This window comes from Grammomys surdaster, unplaced genomic scaffold, assembly GCF_004785775.1.
Source record: "Grammomys surdaster isolate TR1022 unplaced genomic scaffold, NIH_TR_1.0 144, whole genome shotgun sequence".
NCBI classification, from domain to species: Eukaryota; Metazoa; Chordata; class Mammalia; order Rodentia; family Muridae; genus Grammomys; species Grammomys surdaster.
The window spans coordinates 6,045,600-6,065,208 of record NW_021604602.1 but is presented as its reverse complement, the minus strand read 5'-3'; the positions used below and the strand labels follow the sequence as shown (position 1 = coordinate 6,065,208).

The following is a 19,609-nucleotide window of genomic DNA, read 5'->3' as shown; positions in this document are numbered from 1 at the left end:
CCACCTACTGGCTCCTCCCCGAAGCACATCTGTATGGAGCTCTGCTGCGCCCTGGCCCTGCGGATGGCGCTGGGAATCAACTCTAAAGAAGACCAACGTCTGGCTCTCCACACATTCAGTCAAGATTAATAAAATCACCCATCATTACAAACTTCAGGTACGACAGACTGACAGCTATCCTGTGTACCAGTTTTAGATCTCAGAATATGTAAAGACCATCAGAGGTTCACACCAGACCATGGCTGAACCATTCTCCTTGTCAAAGTCTTAGGTACCTCAACACAGACGCCTCCTGGAGGAAACCTAAGAGTTTAAAGGTCCTCTGCTGGACAGACGGCTGTGCCAAGGGGACGGTTGCAAGTGAAGAGCCCTAGGCCACAGCTGGTCACAGGTAAAGGACGGATCTGGCCGGCCACGGTTAAAGGAGCAAGCCCCAGCTGGACTTTGGTGATGACCTGGAGTAACCCCTTCTAAAAGCCAGTGTTGGAGACAAGCCAGAGACTCACGTGAAAGAGAAGCAGCTGCTTCCTTACAGCTTTTAGGATTTTAAATTTCCCTTATTGTCTTACTGTAGTGCACTTGTAACGTATGTAGCGACTGGACTGTTATCCTCCAAAGCTCTGGAATTAAAACTGTTAGTGCAGTAAAGCAAGTGGCATTCCATCCAACGAAAAACGGAATCAGGAGAGAACCAAACCAAACCCGATCACTAAAGTAAGGAGTCAGCATGGCTAGACACGGCCTTTCTCCCCCAGCCACAAGGGAGAATTACCTTTTAAAGATGGGAGTTTTTGCAGTTCTCTATTATTGCTGGCATTAAACCGTGAAGAATTCTGCCGTTTGTCTTTCTTCACAGGGACGACGATGGGCTGAGGGATTGGGACTTTTATTTTAGTAGATGTCGAAGACTGGACAGCCGCGAGGCTGTTCTTCCTGCTGGCTATCTGTTTTCAGAAAAAAAAAAAAAGAAACGAGCATGTAAAATGTATTATTTAAAATGATTGCTAATAACTGAAATGTAGTAAACACACACACGCACACACACACTGCTCTGGGGCAGTGTTCTTCTCACCCCTTAACTGGAGCTGCTGGAGGCTGAGGCTTAAGTCCCGTCCTCAGCAACCCTGGACTATGAGAGTCAGGCACCTGACTACTTATGTCCCCTGAAGACTTTTGAGTTCTTTTGTTTGGTGACAGTCTCACTTGGTAGCTCAGGCTGGCCTTGAATGCACTGCGTATCAGAGGCTAATCTCCAACTAGTGGTGATCCTTCCGCCTCAGCCTCTTGAGTGCTGATAGCAACTGTAAGCCATCTGCCTGGCTGACTTCTAAAATGTCACCATAATGTGGTAGGCTAGGTAGTGACTGCCACAGAAATGTCACATCCTAATCCCTGGGACATGTGAACATGGTTCTACATCCTAATCTCTGGGACATGTGAACATGGCTCTCACTTGGCAAAAGAATTTTGCAGATATGAATAAGTCAAGGTCACCAGAGATGGGAGGACCCCTAACTATGGAGATGGCCGGTGTCAGCAGAGCACTCCTAACGAGGAAGGGAGGACGGTGAAATTTGGAAGGCAATGAGATAATGGAACCTCAAGTCCAGAGTCAGGTAGAAGCGAAGCTCACTGTGACTTGCAGACAGAGGAGGAGCTGTGAGCAGACACAGCACCCTGGGCCTCCCCTTGGGCCCTGATTCTAATCTCTGCCCTGCCCTCCAGAACTGTAAGATGTGAGAGCACAGGCTCCTATAACCACTGAACAGAGACAGGAGCGAGAGAGCACCTCCTGTGACAGCCAGTTCTCACTGGTTCACTACTGTCTGCTGTGTACAGGTGCCTTCCCTGCGCCTAGGAGCCAGTCATCCTGGCTTTCCTTTCCATGCAACTTGGGCTCCCAACTAGCAGGCACGTCTCTGATAATGCGATAGTCATCAGGGCTAGCCAACTTCCTTGTGGCCAGTGAGCTATTCCTGCCGAGCAGAGGAGACTGAAGAGAGAGGCAGCAAAGCCGCTGGAGGCCCTCGTCACCCACACAGGTTCAGGGATCCTGTGGAGCTCGTGCGGGCTCTGGGCCCCCACTTGCTGGGGTTTCTGTGTATGACCAGATGACCTGAGAAACTGTGGTTTCCAGCTACCACTGTCCAGAAATGACAGCCAACAGTGAAGGCAAGATGCACAGATCATGGTCACTGCACTCTGTCTGCCCCAAGCAGAGGAACCTGTGTCTGTACAGATGTTCTTTCAAACGGCCGTCAGTGGTGCTGAAATGGGTAGGAAGTGACAGAGGAGGAGGAAGACACACTCTGTCAACCTCTGGCCTCCACACACCCACATGCACATACAAGCACATCTGTACACACATGTGCATATCCTCACCCCTCAGCACACACACACACTGAAAGGCCAACAAACTCCAACCTGAAGATACAAAACCCGTAACCCTTCCCATCATCACACAGGGCCATAGAGACCAGTCACACCAACACAAGCCCCAGACTTATCGGCTGCCATCCTTGGAATGCATATTTGCTAAGCAGTAAAGGTCCGCTTTGTCTTTAATATGCTGCCTAAGATCACTTGGACAGGTTGAGAGCAGCAGCCGGAGTTCTGACCTGAGAGTGGGGGCTGGTACCCTTCCCACACACTCTGTGGCTCTGGACTTTCTCTCTGATCTCTGTCTGGTAAGGTCTGATCTTGATCCCTAGGATGCTGGAATGGAAGTGGTGTGAACCTTTAACAGCTGGGGCCTAGTAGAAAGTCCCTGTGCACACGGGGCTTTTCCTGTTCCTGGACTGAAAGATGGTAAGTTACACATAGTTCCACCATTGCCACCTGCCTTTCTGTCCTCACCAAAACTGAGTCACCTTATAAGCAGCTATGCTTGGCATTTATTATTGTGACAGACAACTAATAAAGGATCTCTCATTCTTGCTTTGGGCACAATGAATAAATAAATAAATAACATAGCTCGCTCACCCGCCCATGGGCTGGCGAGAGGCAGTGGGTAAAGACGCTTGCTACCAAGCTTGACCACCTGAGTTTAATCCCTGGGACCCAAATGATGGAAGGAGAAGACTTCCACAAGTTGTCCTCTGAACTCCACGTGTGCACCGTAATATCCATGCACATGTGTATACACACATACATACAAATAAATCACTAAAGTAAGATGTTTAAAAAGAAAGCTCCAAGTATAACTCACCTCTTCCATGAAGCCCTCCCCCCAAATCAAAACTTATGTGTAGGCTTTCCTGGGTTACTCCTTTGAAAGCTGGAGAGATGGCTCCACAGGTAAAAGAACTTGCTGCTCGTACGGAAGACATGGGTTCGGTTTCCAGCACCCACACTGGGCAGGTCACATAGCCTGGAATTCCAGCTCCAGGGGTCCGACGCTTTTGGCCTCCGAGAGCACCTACACTCACGCGTGCACAAGTCCCTGTGCATACACGTGCACACGCACATCCACACACATAATTTAAAATGATAAAATGTAAAAGTCCTAGAATTTACTGCTCGGCCTCAAGGACAGTCCCACAGAGTGTTCCTGGCTTCTGTGTGTGCACTGCAGACTGCTCTGACCTCCACCTCCCACGGTCTACAATGCCAATCCAGGACCTCACCGACAAGGACCTTGAGGAACAACAGTAGAAAGACACTTCACACCCAGCAGAGAAACAAATGGCATCTTATATAACCAAGGATAAGACTAGGGATGGTCTGGTTAACCCACGAAACAGAATTAAATCAAATCCAGAGGCTGGCCGGCTGCTCTGCAGGGAAACAAGCTGAGGTAAGGTTTTCAATGTCTACAGGAAGGAGGTGGTTGCCACCTCTGTAGACACCAAGCCATCAGCTTCCCTCCCTTAAACCTTGCTGAGTCTGCCTTCCTCTGGACTCTCCAGAGCCTGCACCTACTAGGAGGCAAGGAGGCAGAAAACTTCCAGAGAGAAAATCTGGCCACTGCTCCTTGTTTATCCAGTGTGAGAGTGTCTTCTAGTATCATGTTGGTTACATATCTGCTTCCAGGCCTGGCCCACCACCATGTCTCCACCTGCAGCTCCTCCAGGTCCTCACCTGCCATGCTGTTCACTCCCCCATAGCACCTCCACAGCCTTCCCACGTCACAGAACGTCATAGCACGTCACGGTACATCATGCCTGAGCACTTTTGGCCGAATGCTAGGATCTTACACTCTGTCAATGGTAAGGGCACATTACCAGGGCCTGTCCAGCCACTTTGTCAATTTTGTGAGGATCTCAGGAGCTGCCAGCCAGGAGAGCTTTTCTGAAGAAAAGTGCTCGCCTCCATTCCACACCCTCTGCCATGGCCTTGGCATGGCTGTGGGTCATTCACCCAGAGAGGGACAGGTAGACAGAGACTGGAAAGGCACAGGGGCCTTCCAAAGCAGTGCATGGACCAACAGCCTGGGTGAGACATGGACCTTACACGGAAGAGCTCCAGATGAGGTGGAGCGGTGTGGCAGTAATGGGGCGGGACTCTCTAAAAGACACTCTGGCTCTGTGGGCTCCAGCCCCGAGAAGGCTGCGGGTTCAACTATAAAGAAGAAATTCAGAGACTGGCTTGGGCAGGAAGTGCAGCTAAGTGTGGAAAACAGCCAGTGTCAGGCTGTCGGCCAAACCACAAGGGCTGGAGGATGAGGCAGGTGTGTGGGGTAGGAGTGGAGAAGAGACCAGGGGAGAGAGAATGCCTCCCTTCTGGCTGAGGGGAGAGGTGAAGTCAGTGGCAATCAGCACTGAAGGAAGGCAAAGCAGGAAGTTCATGTGACCGAACTGTCTGAGGGCCAATGTGGTGATCCCATTACAGTCAGAATGAAGAGGCCAAAGTTCCCTCTCCCTGCTTCTTCCAAAATGTATTTTCTTTTCATAGGAATAAGACTTGGGGTGCTGGTCACAGTGGTTAACAGCACAGACTGCTCTTCCAGAGGCCCTGAGTTCAATTCCTAGAAACCACCTGGTGGCTCACAATCATCTGTAATGGGGTGTGATGCCTTCTTCTGTCATGCAGGCATACATGCAAATACAAAACCCATATACATAAAAAATTAGATTTTAAAAAAGAGTAAGACTCAGCTGCTAGATTCTTAGTTTTTTTGTTTTTTGGTTTTTTGGTTTTTTTGCTTGTAATCTTGTCTACTGGCTATCTATCCTACCCTGCCCATGAAACAAACTCTTAGTCACCTTCCTCACTGTGTCTTGATGCTCAGGACAATCCTGCCAGACACCCACTAGACACTTGGGAAGTGTACTGGAACTGGTCATGTGACACTGGAAATCAACAATATCTAAGTGAGTTGCTCAAGCCATGTGCATGATCATCTGGCCAATGAAGACAAACAGACAAGGAGGGAGAGGAGGGGACAGGGGGCTGAGGACAGTGTCGAAGGTGTCTTCCAGGACAGATAGACGGCTGCCAACAGATGTAATGCCAACGGCTACAGCACAGCAGTCATGGCTGGGTGAGGCTGGTCTTACTGAGCAGCACGGGAGAAGTTAACCAGAGCTCAGATGGAGCAGGGACCATGAGCAGCGGCAGCAGCATGTCAGTATCTAGCCGGAGGGAGAGTAAGGAGAAAGGGCACAGGAGGCAGGGGCAGCTGCTTCCGGTATAGAAAGGCTGACTGTGCCTGGTGCTGCGAGGACAGGGCCCACAGGAAGGAAACCACAGCTGGATGACAGCTGAGCTGGACCTAGACCTGGAGCAGCACAGCAGGGAGGGGATGGGTTGAGGCCTGGATGCCAACTGACTATGTGAGTCCATGTGGGTAAACAGTGTGAGGTCTGCCAGGAGCCACTAGGAAATGGACATGAAGCCAGAATCAAGGTCTCAGGAGATGGAGGAGGCCAAAAGGTCACCTCACAAAAGGCAAAAGCAAGGAGCCCTGAGAAATGAGTGACTCTTGTCGAGTATTCCTCCCTAATGGCCACGACACCTCGCTCACAGTCAGTCCTGGAATGAGTGCTGCCCACACAAAATTTCCCTCCAGCTTCTAGCCAGATAGCCCATTTCTCTCCTGCAAGTTCTCTAACAGTGCCTATGTGCACTGAGATGGCCCATTCCTCTCCTGCAAGTTCTCTAACAGTGCCTATGTGCACTGAGAATAACACAGCTGGGGCCTTTCCTCTGGAGTCCACAGTGAAAGGTTCAGATGTGGGCGAACCCAACATCCCGCAGCACTAGTGGAGACAGGCTTCAGCCTCACCCAGCCAGAGTCCCCACTCCTGAGTGATACCAACACTGCCTGGATCCTCCATCCTTGCACTCTACTCTGAGTAGTTCTGCCTTCTAGCATCTTCCAAAGCCCCGCCGTTCTGCAGTTGTAGAGAGGACTGTATAAACTGCTGTCAACCAACTGAAGCTAAAGTCGTCAGCAACCTGGGTGGCTGTCTCCTGCTCGCTTTCAAGGGGTACTGACAGCAGCTTGGTTCTGCTGAAAGTCTCCAACCACAGGAAACACTCAAAAACTGGCAAATAGGATTATATCAAATAAGGTTTCTACACCGTGAAGGGAACGACACAGGGAAGAGATACCCCATAAAAAGAGAGGACATGTCTGCCAGCCAGTCATCTGATAGAAGGTTAATGTCCAGATACACAGGGAATAGGAAATCAAAAGCCAATAATCCAATTAAGAATGGGCAGGTGATCTGAACAGACTCACCTCAAAACACAAATAGCCAACAAATATGTGAAAATGCTTGACATTAACAATCAAAAAAATGATCAAAATCATAAGCTGCTGTTTCACCTCAAAATTGTGAACAGATACATGTATATATACATGCATGCACATATAAATATACACATGTATATATGGACAAAAATATACACATGTATACAGACATGTGCACACACATGCGCGCATGTGCGCATAAACACACACACACACACACACACACACACACACACACACACACACACCCATCAGAGCTAGTGAGGATGTGGAGGAAGAGAAAGCTGCACACTGCTGGTGGGGATGTAAGTTTGCACCATTATGTAGAACAAAATTGTGGTTCCTCACTAAACTAAAAATAGCCCTACCATATGATTCAGCCATCTCACTTCTGGTTCTGTATCCAAAGGAAGTCAAACCAGCACAGCACAGGTACCCGCACACTCAGGTTTCCTGCGGCCTCTTGACAACCCAGGATCTGCCCAGGTGCTCAGCAACAGATGCACACTGGAATATTATTCAACCATAAATAAACAAAATACCACCATTTATGCGACAGGGAGGGAGCTGGGGGACACCACACTAAGTGAGCTAAGGCAGCCACCGAGAAGCCTGCACACACTCTGTTGTGTGTGGCCCTGAGTGGAGGAGACTGGTCACCAGAAGTGGAGGAGAGGAAGCAGGGCATACACACTCACTGTATGCACACATGGCATCATCTCCGCAGTCACTGTATGCACACACTGTGAGCAAAGGGCTGAGCCCTGCTAGCATGTTCTGCTCATGTGTGTTATACAAAGGGTTCTTATCGCAAAACACACATCGGGCTCTGACTGGCTTCAGAACGGTCTGAGGAGAGGAGGGAGGGCGCCAGATGAACAGACTAACAGCACTCTGGTGATGTTAAAGCCAGGTCATAGGACTTTCATCAAACTTTCCCCTTCGTTCCTGTGTATATGAAAATAATTCATAACAGAAAATGTAAGTATCTCTCTGGTTTAATCCCAGGACTTCTAGATGACACTAGAGTAGAACACCCCTCTTTTCCCTCTTTGTATCTTGCGACCAGACATCCCTTTCTGAACCTTAGTCCCAACATACAGCCACACTTCAGGCACAACAGGCTATTCCTGGATTCCCAACTGTCCCCAGAATGGGATGCTGTGTCAGTACCTGTTCCCTCTATGTGAAACGCCTTGTCTTTAAGCCCACTTCCACCCCTAACCAAAGCTTTTCTAAGACTTGACCTTGGGAACTGGCTCAGGACTGCTTGCCATTTTCTCTCCCTCCTCACTCGTGCAGCCAGGGTGCCCCGCCCTTGGCACTCTCAGGCGCTTCCCGGCACTGATCAGCTGTCTACAAAGATGCTGAGCCTCTGAGCATCTTGCTCTCGCCTGTCTCCACTCTACCTGCAGACTCTCGCTGCTCAACTCCCACGCCCACCTCCGTGTAACGGCTTGAATGCACACACTGCACATGCCTGCACACACACACTGCACACACAAATGCCAAGCGGTTTGTTTTCCCACACCCAAACTATTTTTGCATGTCCGTTAACATCTTTTAAGACACAATTTTAATCAAGATAGTGTGATCTGACTGACATAGTGGTAAGTCAGTCAGAACTAATGAGCAAGACTACCCCGCAGACAAACATACGCAGACAACGGACAGAGTTGGGACAGACACATGGGAGAGTATGAGAGGGAGTCCTTAACCCTTAGCATATGTAAAAACTTAATTCAGAACGTACCAAAGACCCAAGATACAACAGGAAAAACCATAAAACTCTTAGAAGCACAGAGAAGTCTCACTGCCTTGGATTTGACAGCAAGTTACTACCGATAATGAAAACAACAACAAAACCAGATAAAGTGGATTTCATTAAAAATATATTTTTTGTACATAAAAAGCATTATAAAAAGGAAAAGGCAACTGTTAAAGACAAAATATGTGCGAATTGCATATCTGATGGCAGTCTGCTAGCAGCCAAAATACAAAAACTTCTCCTAATAACTCAACAGGAGGAAAGGCTACACTCAATGACAACAGGCACACGGAAAGATGCTCCTCTGCCTCACCAGCTACCAGCGTCAGCATAGGCAATGTTCAAACAAATGGAAGATAGCAATACCTGGTGCGCTCGTGTGTGTGCGTGTGTGCGTGTGTGCGTGTGTGCGTGTGTGTGTGTGTGTGTTGGGGGTTGGGGAGGAGCTGGAATTCCTCAGTAAGTGAACTGCACAATCACCATGTGACCCAGCAACCCCACTCCCTGGAAGATATCCACAAGGACTCACAATGGACGCACAGAGAAAATCCTGCTCACGCACAGTTGCAGAAGCCCTGTCTACAACAGCCAGAGGTGGAAGGCAGCGGGGCATCCTCAGCTGCTGCAGTAACTCGTGTTACAGCCTTAGGATGGAGTGTGGTCCAGGCAGAGAAGGAACGGCATGCATATGAAGCCAGGATGGAGCCACTGAGTGCAGGCTAGTGGGAGGGCAACAAACAGTGGCTGCTTGGTGGCTGTGAGCTTCCTAGAGCTCAAGCTGAGGGAATGTTCTGGAAGGAGGTGGTGGTGAAGCTTCTCTGCCCTCTGGCATCCTTGCCCCTTCTAGGTCTGCTGCTACAAACATCCATGGTTTGGGAAGCCCCAGCACAGCCTATCACTGACATGAGCTAGACACTGAGAAGCAGCAGGGGCTTCTGCAGGTCAGGAGCTCACTCATGAGATCAAAGTGAGACAAGTCTTAAAGCTGACCATTGTCTAGGAGTGTGTGCTGTTTCCTGCCTGGCTTGGGGAAGTTCTCAGACTCGGGTCTTCCCTCTGGCCACTGTCCTGGACTGAAGACCATGGTGGATGTGCTTTGGTCTAATTGCTCAGCCCAGGGTTTCCCTTAGCTTTCATGTGTCTGACAAACCAGTCTCAAACACAATGTTGTTTATCAAACTCAAATCAAGATAGATGACTTTCCTTTTGAGAGTTCTGAGTGCATACTACAGCCCCACTACCTGTATCTCTGGGGGACCTCTGGCAGCTTTGGGGTGATCTAGGTATCCTAAGGTACAAGGCAGCTATCTTTCTGACCTTCTCAGGGCCCAAGCACTTGGATTCTGGATCCTTCAAGGGGAAGTTCTTGAGAGGAGGGAAAGTAAAACTATCAGTCGCCATGAGGAGCAGGGACTATGAACCACCCAGGCAGGACTCTGCTGACTTCTGTTATTACCACAGTGGGTACAGGGCAAATGGCCACTCTACAAGTCTTCCCAACAGCTACTGGGTATAGTGGCACAAGCTACCATAGAGGGACAACATAGATATCAAGGAAGGGTGTGTTTCTAATAATCGAAGTCTCATCCAAAGTCCAACTGTCACTTTTATTCCCCACAACCTCCTGTGCAGCAGGCAGCATCCTCCTAAATGTGGAGTGAAAGAATTCTGGGCAACAGAGTCACGGGTGCTTGTTAGTCTCTGTGCTTTAAAATTATTCATTCAACCAGCAAAGTAAGCAACTGGCTTGGTGACAAAGCCTCACTCCTAAGCATCTTACCATATAAGGGACTACTACACTGAACAAACAGCACGTTTCCTTCATTCAAACTCTGCAGCTCTAAAAATTCACGACTACATGTAAGATGCCTACTGTGCCACAGAGCAGGGCCAAGCCATTGGGATCACAAGGGGTTCACGATGGTGAACAGAGTCAAACACAAAGGCTGCTCCTTGCCCTAACCGGGGCTGGCTTCAGATGGGGGTCCAAGATGGCCGACATAACCAACCACCTCACCACTTTCTCTCCGTGGCCAGTTGCATGGATGCACCCTGGACCAGGGCCAGAGAGCCATGTCCCTGGGCCACACTGCCCTTCCTCCACCTACTCTGTGAGAAGCAGTTTTGTGAGAAGGTAGCACCTGTTTGCTCGCCATTGTCTGAGGCTGCTCTGTCCTACAATAGCACAGCAGGTGGCTGTGACAAACCATACAAATATTTCAGGCCCATAAAGCCTAGGACAGTTATATCTAGCCCTTCAGAGAAAGTTTATTTTTCTAGGCCACCACTTCCTGCTGAGAGGTGGAAACAGAGAGGAAGGAGGGTTTTCTGATCAGTGTTGACCACAGATTTGAGCAAACCTGCCAGCCTGGTTCCCAGGGGTAGGAAAGGAGTCACAGTGCTATGACCTTTAGTAGCAAGAGAACTGAGGATCACGTGTCATAGGTGTCTCTGGACAGAGCTCTCCAGACACATCAACGGGGAAGCTAAGAGGATGTGACCTGGCTCCAGGGACCCACAGAGGTAGGGATCTGGAATCTGTCATACCCCATGCTGTGCATAGCCACCTTCTCCTACTCTGCAAACCTGCCTGCCCAGTCATTCGCCCTCACTCTCCAAATGCCCAACACCTGCCTACACCCTTGGGATGAGGGTCCCACACTGAATGCCAACTCCTTGGCAAGACTGTCCCTGACCACCTAAACCAAACTGAATGTGGAGTGAGAAAGATATATTTCCGTACTAGTTTAATACTAGGAGATACTTTGTCCAGTGCTGTCAGTCAAACCCAGGGTCTAACCGACAGTAGGCAAATGCACGCACTCTCCACTGACAACACCCAGGCTTCATACTGTTTTAACCATGGATGTTTTGACCTATAAAATTGTAGACATATAAATTTGTAGACACTGTCTGCAAGAATGACTGTGACGACGTGTGCCTTCTCTTGGGTCTCTCAAGGTCCCTCACCTAAGAAAATGAGTCTTCCTCATGTGTAGAACTGGGAGAGGCCTGTCAAGGACCAAGAGGTAAATGCAGCACCTTCCCACCTCACCCCAGTACTCTCCCTTGGGTCTTCTTTTCTCTAAGTTTAGCTAGTCTCTCCTCTTGCCCATTTGTCTCTTCTTTTCGTTTAAATTTTTCATCTGAAACTTGATAATTTGTATCATTAAAGAGGGCGAATGAAGCTAAATCACAAGATGTTCACTCAAGCTAGAAGTGGTTGTGTAAACCTCTGCCTGGCTGCATGCCAGCCTCCCTCCCAGGACTCTCCCAGACACTGTATATACCCTACATCTGGTAGCTACCAGCCACACGGGGCGACTGCGCACTTGAAATGCGGCTAACCCAAGGAGGCTGACTTTAAGTTTAATTTTCATTACTTTAGGTTGAAATGAAATCACTTGACGTGGCCAACTCCTGAGCTCCTCCCTGAGCTCCTCCCTGAGCTCCTCCCTGGGCAAAATGAACATTTGTTGCTACACTAACGCCTGTAGGCTGTACTTTGTAGGGAACTCATCTATCAATGTCATGTTTCTCAACAAAAAGAGAAAGGACAGCTCTGTGCATCCTGAGTGAAGGCATTTATTCTCTCCCTGGAGTTTAAACTCTAGGCTTGTTCTCTGACTCCCCCAGGTGGAGAAACTCAGATGCTGTGGACTGGGAAGCAGCACTTCTCAGGAGAGGCTGCTCTCCAACCTGCTAAGTACTGCTCCCAGTCAGAAAAGTAGGGGGACAGACAGTACTGCTCAGCCTGGCCCGGGTACCCCCACCGTCTGGCTCCTACCTCACTGAACTTCAGGGGAGTTGTCTTGTGCCTCAAGAAGACATCCTGTGACCCATGCCAGCGGCTGGGCAGTTAGTCATCGACCATGGTGACCAGCTAGCTCCTTTACAAGGACGAGGAGACTTCTGCTCTGTCCTGTGGCTGACCACAAGCCTTGCTCCCCTGCAGCTACCTGTGCCTCCGTGTTTAGGTCACTTCTGTCATCTCTTCCCCTAGCTGCTCACAGACCTGGTCCTGTCCGCTTAGGTGCTAAAAGCACCTGGTGTCCTTACCCAGAGCAGCAGCTGGCTCTTTCTAGGAGATGGGCCCTACCTAGGCCCCTCCATTCAACACCAACTAAGGGGAATTGACAAGAAACTCCCAAGCACACAGACTGTCCACAGCAACAGGAGCATACATCACACCCCGGAGCCGATGCTTAAGTTCTAAACAGGTCAGGACTGCATTAGTGTTTTTATCCTCCCCAGTCCTCAGCACCATGCTCACTCACACGGGGCCAAAGATGTCCAAGCCAGAAACCCAGCCAGCCAGCCACCCACCTATCATCTACCCATTTGTCACCTATGAAGTGTACTACCTTGAAAAATACAGTAAAAATATATTCTACCAAGAATGAATGTAATTCAGTCCCCAAATGAATGTAATTAGGAATGAGAAACACGTTTCAGTGGAAAAATTCCATTCTGAAATGCTTTAAATAAAAACAGACTAGATAGATAGATAATTTACCATTGACCTTTTCTAGTAAGATCTGTGAGACAATTATTCTTTTTTCAACTAAAAATTTTCTATTGCTTAGAACTTTCATAAAACAGCAGAGGAAGTCCTATGTCCCAAGTGTGGTGGCACATGCCTATAATCTCAACATTGGGGAAGCTGAGGTAAGAGGCTAGCCTAGGCTACATGGTAAGACCCTGTCTCAGATATAAACAAAAAGAAAAGTCCTAACTGTCATATCATCGGAGCTAGTATGACATCATTTACTTAAAAACAATAATATTGAATGAAAATTCTGCACTGAAATTCCTTTCGGGATCAAAAATAATAAAACAAATGATAATTAAAGGCTATTCGGTAAGCAGCCTGACCTGAAGCTCTCCTTTCTCTGGCACTATTTATTTATTAAGTGCAGACGACTGACCACAAGGCCTTTGCAGTCCCTAGGTATACACTCCAGGACTGGGCAAAATTCCCAACCTTCTAAGCACTTTTTAAATCCATCAACCAAGTATTTCTCCTCTGTAGGACCTAATTAACACGTGGAGGGTGCAAAGATGAATCACGGATCGTGTTAAATAGCTGGCCTCAGAGGACTCAGGGAGCAAGGCAGGCGAGCCACAGGACAGTAAGGTGGCTCAAACAGCTCAGATAAGTGACTCAGATAAGCAAGTTATTACCCAAATTAAAAAACAAAACAAAAGCAGTATGGCTTAAGAAAGGGAAGCTTCCTCTGAACTGGACAGATGGCTCCCAGTCAAGAGCACCTGCCATCCTGGTAGAGGATCTTGGTTTTATTCCCAGCACCCACATGGCAGCTCACAACCACCTGGGATTCCAGTTCTGGCCACCCTCTTCTGGCCTCTATGGGCAGCAGGCACATACAGTACACACGAATACTCGTGCACATAAATAAATATGTATCGTTTAAAAAATAATCAAACCTATTCTTAAATTCCAATAGATTAACTTGAGTTGGTGCCAAGAAAACGTGAAGGCCTCCATCAAACTGAAAGACAGGAAGGGTATTCTTTTAAAAATTGTCTTAAGATTCTTGTGTGCATGTGTGTCAGAGGCCAACTTGCAGGAGCCAATTCTCTTCCACCACGTGGGTTCCAGGGGCTGAACCTGGGTTGTTAGGATGGGCAGCAGTCCTCAGAAGGGTATTCTGAAACGGGTGCCCTTAAAGTACGTCTGGAGTTGCTACCTAGAGACCTTTCAGGTGCTCCAAGAGATCCGGTTACTGTCTTCATAGCAACTTAAATGTGACTTAATGAGTTTTTTTTTTAAGTCTCATGTTGTGAAGATTTTTGTGAGTTATACACGTGTCATCAAAATGGGCTGACTGTAGAGCCAAGCAGCTAAAGAAATCTGAAAAACCTAAAGCAATGCCCCTTTTTTTCAAAAATTTATCCATCTATCTATCTATCTATCTATCTATCTATCTATGTAATGTATATGAATGTCACTCTCTTCACACACACCAGAAGAGGGTATCAGATCCCATTACAGATGGCTGTGAGCCACCATGTGGTTGCTGGGAACTGAACTCAGGACCTCTGGATGAGCAGTCAGTGCTCTTAACTGCTGAGCCATCTCTCCAGCCCCACTAGCAATGCCCCCTCTTTTCAGGGAATTTTTTTAAAAAATGTATTTTCACACAAATGCTATTTTTGTTAACATGTAACGAGTATTACTGCTATTATTAGCTGAATTTGATGAATACTTGAAATTTTTCAGTTTTAATTGCTAATATGAAAAACATGGGTAAGAGAGCTGTAACCACCTACATAAAATCTGTTTGGGTTCTCGATGCCTTTGAGGAGAGTAAAGGGCCCTTCCCTTTTGTCTGAGCACTGCTGTTCAACATGGAAGCATACCAAGCAGAGAGCGCCAGACGCACTCTGGAGGCAAGCGTGCACACTCTGTAGAGCGTCTTTCCAGTGCAGGGCTCAGCAGGGGTGAGTCTGTTCCACTGGAGACATTCGGCAATGCCTGCTACTGGCATTTAGTAGGTAAGGGCAAGGGTTAACACAGAGCCCAGAACAGTCTCTAACAAAGCCCCTGGCCCCATACAGACAGCATAGGCAGCAGGTCTCCCACCCATCTACCAGCCTACGTGTGAATGAGTGGGAGCTGGAGGAAAAGTGGCTTACGGAGGACCCAGGTGCTTCTGAGGCCCAAAGGCAGCCATCCCAGAGCAGCCATTCCCAATCACTCCCAAGCTCTCCCATCTGAGGCTGCACTTTCTATGCACCTGAGCACTGGGCAAGGGCCTAAGGTCTAAGAAGAGCCAGCCGATGCTTAGATGGAGGCTTTGACCCTTCCACAGAGGACGTCAGCTAAGTCACCATGTGGCTGTCTACAAACCACTCCCACAGTCTTCTTCCAACTTATTCAAGAAAGATGTCTGCTCCACAGACAGTCAACAGAAAGCCCTGAATTAATTTTGAAAGCTATTTTCATAAATTTTTTTACCTATGTTCACATGTAACAGCTGTTATTAATAACTTCTATAAATTTTAGTATAACTTAAATAAAAGCATTATTTTGCCCCCATCCTAATGTGATCCCTGGCAAGCCTCAGCCTTACTATCCCTCCTCCGAGATGAGATGCCGATGGGTAGTGGCAATGAAACGCAAAGGGACAGAATATTCGTCAGGTAAATAGTGTCAACGTGAGAGACCGAGTCTGAAGGAAGACTGCTCCGAATCCTTCCGAGCACTGGATGTTACATAAGAGATGCTGAAAAGACTTTCAAACAAAACCGAGCCCAGCATACGAAACACACAGACGGAAAACAAGACTCAAACCACCTTTAATGTGCCCAAAACAAATCACTTTATAAAAATCATCAACACATTTAAAAATCTCAACTTTGGACAGAGAACACAGATTTTAAAAACACGACAAGACAATACAGCAACACCATCCAATGGCCCGACCCTGCAAGACAACTGTCTAGAGCTCAGTGGAATTTAGGATTTTAAATATTCATAAAAATGTGCCTAGTCATGTTCCTCTGTACCTGAATGATAATTTGTTCTCTCCATCCATCTCCACATTTTCCAACATCAAGTGGCCCATGGGTCGGCTGTGGCCTGTCAGCTAAAGACAGGCTACAAAACAAACCTGTATCTGGCACTGGACAGAAATGTTTATTTTCAGGACACATGGGAATAAGTAATAAGTTGAACTTTAACATACTCTATTTGACAGAGAAGAAAAGGAAAGAGAAATGTACTAACATCACTGAAGAAATTTCTAGAACAAGGCAGAACTGCCCAGTAGCAGTAACAACCTTGAACAGTACCTGTAACTACACTACCAGATTTGTGGTGCTGTACATCTTACAGGGCAATATTTCTTAGGAAAAGCAGGGCCCATCTGTCCCACACAGTTAAAATGGCCCCTAATATCTTTAGCTCACTAAGTTGTCTTAGCCATGTGGAAACACATTTCACGAGGCCACTGAATGCGTCACTCCTGGCAGGCAGGAATCTCCGTTTGTTCTCACTCCCAGCCTGGAATGTCTTCCTGTGTCTCATGCTGTCTTTCACTCCAGTACTTTTCCTTCCTATTTAAAAAGCCCCTGGGCTAGCCAAAAAAGTGTTCTTCAATGTAAACCACCTGATGCCTTGTCTCTCGTGAGGCCAGCCAAATGTCCACTGTAAGGCCTCTGCGTGTCCTGGACGGTGGTACGTTAAGTCAATCACAGGCTAACTTCTTGAATCTCACTGGGATTACGCCCCAGGCCTGTTAGCAGCTCATCCATGGCTGCACACCTGCCCTGTTCACGTCTCCAGGCTGTAAACCTGGAGTGTGCAAACTGTCTAGGCTCTGAGCTGCCTTCACAGGACAGTGTGGAAAAACCACTGCTTTGTGACGGGGATGTGACATTAGACGGACTCAAGGAGCAGCCCTGGGAATACCAAACCCATTTACACTGTTCAGGTGAAAATACTCAGTCAGAGTAACAGGAGGAGAGAAGTGTGTGTGCAGTAATGACTTAATTCACTCGCTGAGTCAATCATGCTTGCTAAGTGGGTGGGACTAACAGGGAAGAACAGAGCCGCAGAGCCGAAGGCTGAGGGGAGGAGAAAGTAAGAGTAACTCAGAGGTCACAGGAACTACTGTGCCTTGATCTGTATTCCATCGAAATAATCTAAACAGTGATCTGTCAAGGGCCAAGCTTAGCATGCCATGTTGCCTCGAGCATCCTTCTGAGAAAGGGGTGAAGTGCCCAACATCTCAGTGTTTTTCAGTGGTCATTTCAAGCTCTGTGACTCCAGCTCTTAGACAGTAGCACTAGAAAAGATACAAAAAGACAACTGGGGCATCACACTGGACACTGCAGGCCACACTTCCAGAGCCCTACACAGATGACAGTAAAATGCCCACCTACTTCACAGACACTCTCTACACAGCAGTGGTATGGACATCTTTCAACTGGGATGGTTTGGGTTTTTTGTTTTGGTTTGATTTTGGTTTTTGGTTCAAACCCAACACTATCCTATCCTGATAGCAGGCTCTTTTGCTAAACTAGGGAGAAATGAACATACATGCTGATATTCTCTGTGACCTCCAACAACCATGGGACACAGGTATGTTTGATTGAGGAAGCTTAGGGGAACAGTAAGAAGTGTTAGCAGTCCTAATAACAAGACAACAAAGCACACAGTGTAAACCCCTGCAAAGCAATTGCTTGTCATGTAAAAACTGCTGAAGGGCTAGCTATGGAAGGCAGTCAGAGACAAGCGTGCCACAGGAAAGACGTCATGATCTGCTGTACAGAAAGGGCAGGCAAAGACTGGCACAGACAATCCTATCTACTGGTATTTCAGGAACCTTTTGGATTTCTGCTTTCGGCTCTAGGGAGGGCAACAGATTTGCTGGGATGAACCACCTGCTGCAGAGGAGGGAGGCTCAGAACACACCAAACGAGGGGGAAAAGACAACCTGGAGCTAAAATAACCCCTGCAGATTACTGACAGTTAGCTGTCTTTCTCCGGGCAGAATTTAACTCGTTCTAATGTGGCTTTCAGGAAGAGGAGGCCTAACATCCACAAATTAAAAATGTCTGTGGCAAGATCTCAAAGATCCAGCTGTGGAGAGGGGAAGACTGAGGAGCAGCCTCTAGGCGCTCTTAAATTAAAACCCAAGCCTCCAGGCTCAGGCACTCCAGTTCCAAGACAATGAGTTACAAAAGAAAGCAAAAACAAACAAACAAACAAAAACAAACAAAACAGAAAACAAAACCACAAAACCAAAAGTGGCTGCCCTGCCAATCCCCCTAGGGCATACATAACTCTATTAAGGATCATGGATTCCACCGAATGACCCAAGAGGTTATTCCAGATATTCTTGAAATAAGCCAAAGCCAGGAAGCAAGAAAAGTCAGAACTCACCAATGAGGATGGGGGAGCTGAAGAAGGAGATAAAAGACTTTTTTATAAAGTACCCAAACTAGAGCTATCAAAACACATCCACGCTTCTGAGTGGAAAAGGACCAGACATGAGCAGAAGAGAGAAGCTTGCCCAGGACACCAGGTCAAGAGGCTGTAGCAAGGAAAGCAAGGACCATGGAAGAGTCACTGCGAGAGCCAGCCACCTGAGACACAGAAAAGGCATGAGGGGGCAGACCCTAAAGCTAGACACTCGATTTAAGACCAGTTCACTGGGAGGGCTTGAGTTATGTCAGAAGCCACAAAACTGTTTTTAAAAATGTAAGCTTCACCGTGCACACTTTAATAAAAGTGGGGGGAAAAGAAGTCACTCATATGAAAAGACTTCAGAAAGTCTTAAACAGAAACACACTTTAGGAGACTTTGGTTCGTAGACCCTCTGTGTTAGACCCTAGATTAAAAGGCGAATAAGGCTAACAACGACTATGTACAGCGGTTACCTCTGCTTCTGCTGTATCTTGTCCTTCTTTTGAACCTTTTCCACTTTTCACCGGTTTTGGTGGTTCCTGGGAATCATCACAAAACAAAACAGAAACAAACAAACAACAACAAAAAACAATTAGTGTTCTCAATATCTGGACCGCTAAGCATCAGCTCAAATGCAGTTTCTAAATTGATACATATCACTGAGAGCTTCTGATGGCTTTAATAGGCCAGCAGCAAACTACATCATATTGAATATATTCACAGTACCAGGAGCCTTCAAATTCCGTTTCTCTTCATGGCTGTGTTGGGGGGTGGGGGTGAAAACTCCAGGTAGGGACAGAGAAACCCAGTGTTCTCCGCCCATCTCTTTCTCCCCTCCCACCCTTAAACCTCACCAGGGAGGATTTCTGGGGCCGAGTCCGGAACGCTCCAGCACCCCAACCCCCGCCACGCAGAGCACTGCACGGAGCATCGGCCGCCACCCAGAGCGAGCGCGGCACCTCAGCGCCACCTCAGAGCCTGGGCGGCCTCCCCAGCTCCATGCAATCCTGCCAGCGCCCTGGGCCCGCCCGCGAGCCTGGACGACCTGCCGCCCCGCCCCTACCCGCCGACGCGGGGACCCCCGACCCGGTCCTGGAGCCCCCGCTGCCCCGACTCACTTTCTCCTTCTTGTTTTTATTCGGCATGGCTGGTGCGGGCCGCCGCCGCCGCCGCCCCTGCCGCCGCCCGCCGCCACTGCCGCTGCAGC

At 48.0% G+C, this 19,609-nt stretch overlaps 1 protein-coding gene across 1 annotated transcript; it reads right to left on the bottom strand.

Moving 5' to 3' along the window:
• Positions 1-731: 731 nt before the first annotated feature.
• LOC114618667 (serine/threonine-protein phosphatase 2A 56 kDa regulatory subunit delta isoform-like) lies at positions 732-19,575 on the bottom strand. Its single transcript, XM_028764436.1, has 3 exons — positions 19,521-19,575; positions 18,876-18,941; positions 732-944 (listed from the first exon to the last, which is right to left on the bottom strand). The coding sequence occupies exons 1-3, from the start codon at positions 19,545-19,547 to the stop codon at positions 732-734; spliced, it is 306 nt and encodes a 101-aa protein (XP_028620269.1). The 5' UTR covers positions 19,548-19,575.
• Positions 19,576-19,609: the final 34 nt, after the last annotated feature.

Coding starts and splice junctions, on each gene's coding strand:
- LOC114618667 (XM_028764436.1), bottom strand. CDS start 19,547: ATGCCGAATAAAAACAAGAAGGAGAAA. Junction 18,942..19,520: donor ATAAAAACAAGAAGGAGAAA/GTGAGTCGGGGC, acceptor GATGATTCCCAG/GAACCACCAAAACCGGTGAA. Junction 945..18,875: donor AAGATACAGCAGAAGCAGAG/GTAACCGCTGTA, acceptor TTCTGAAAACAG/ATAGCCAGCAGGAAGAACAG.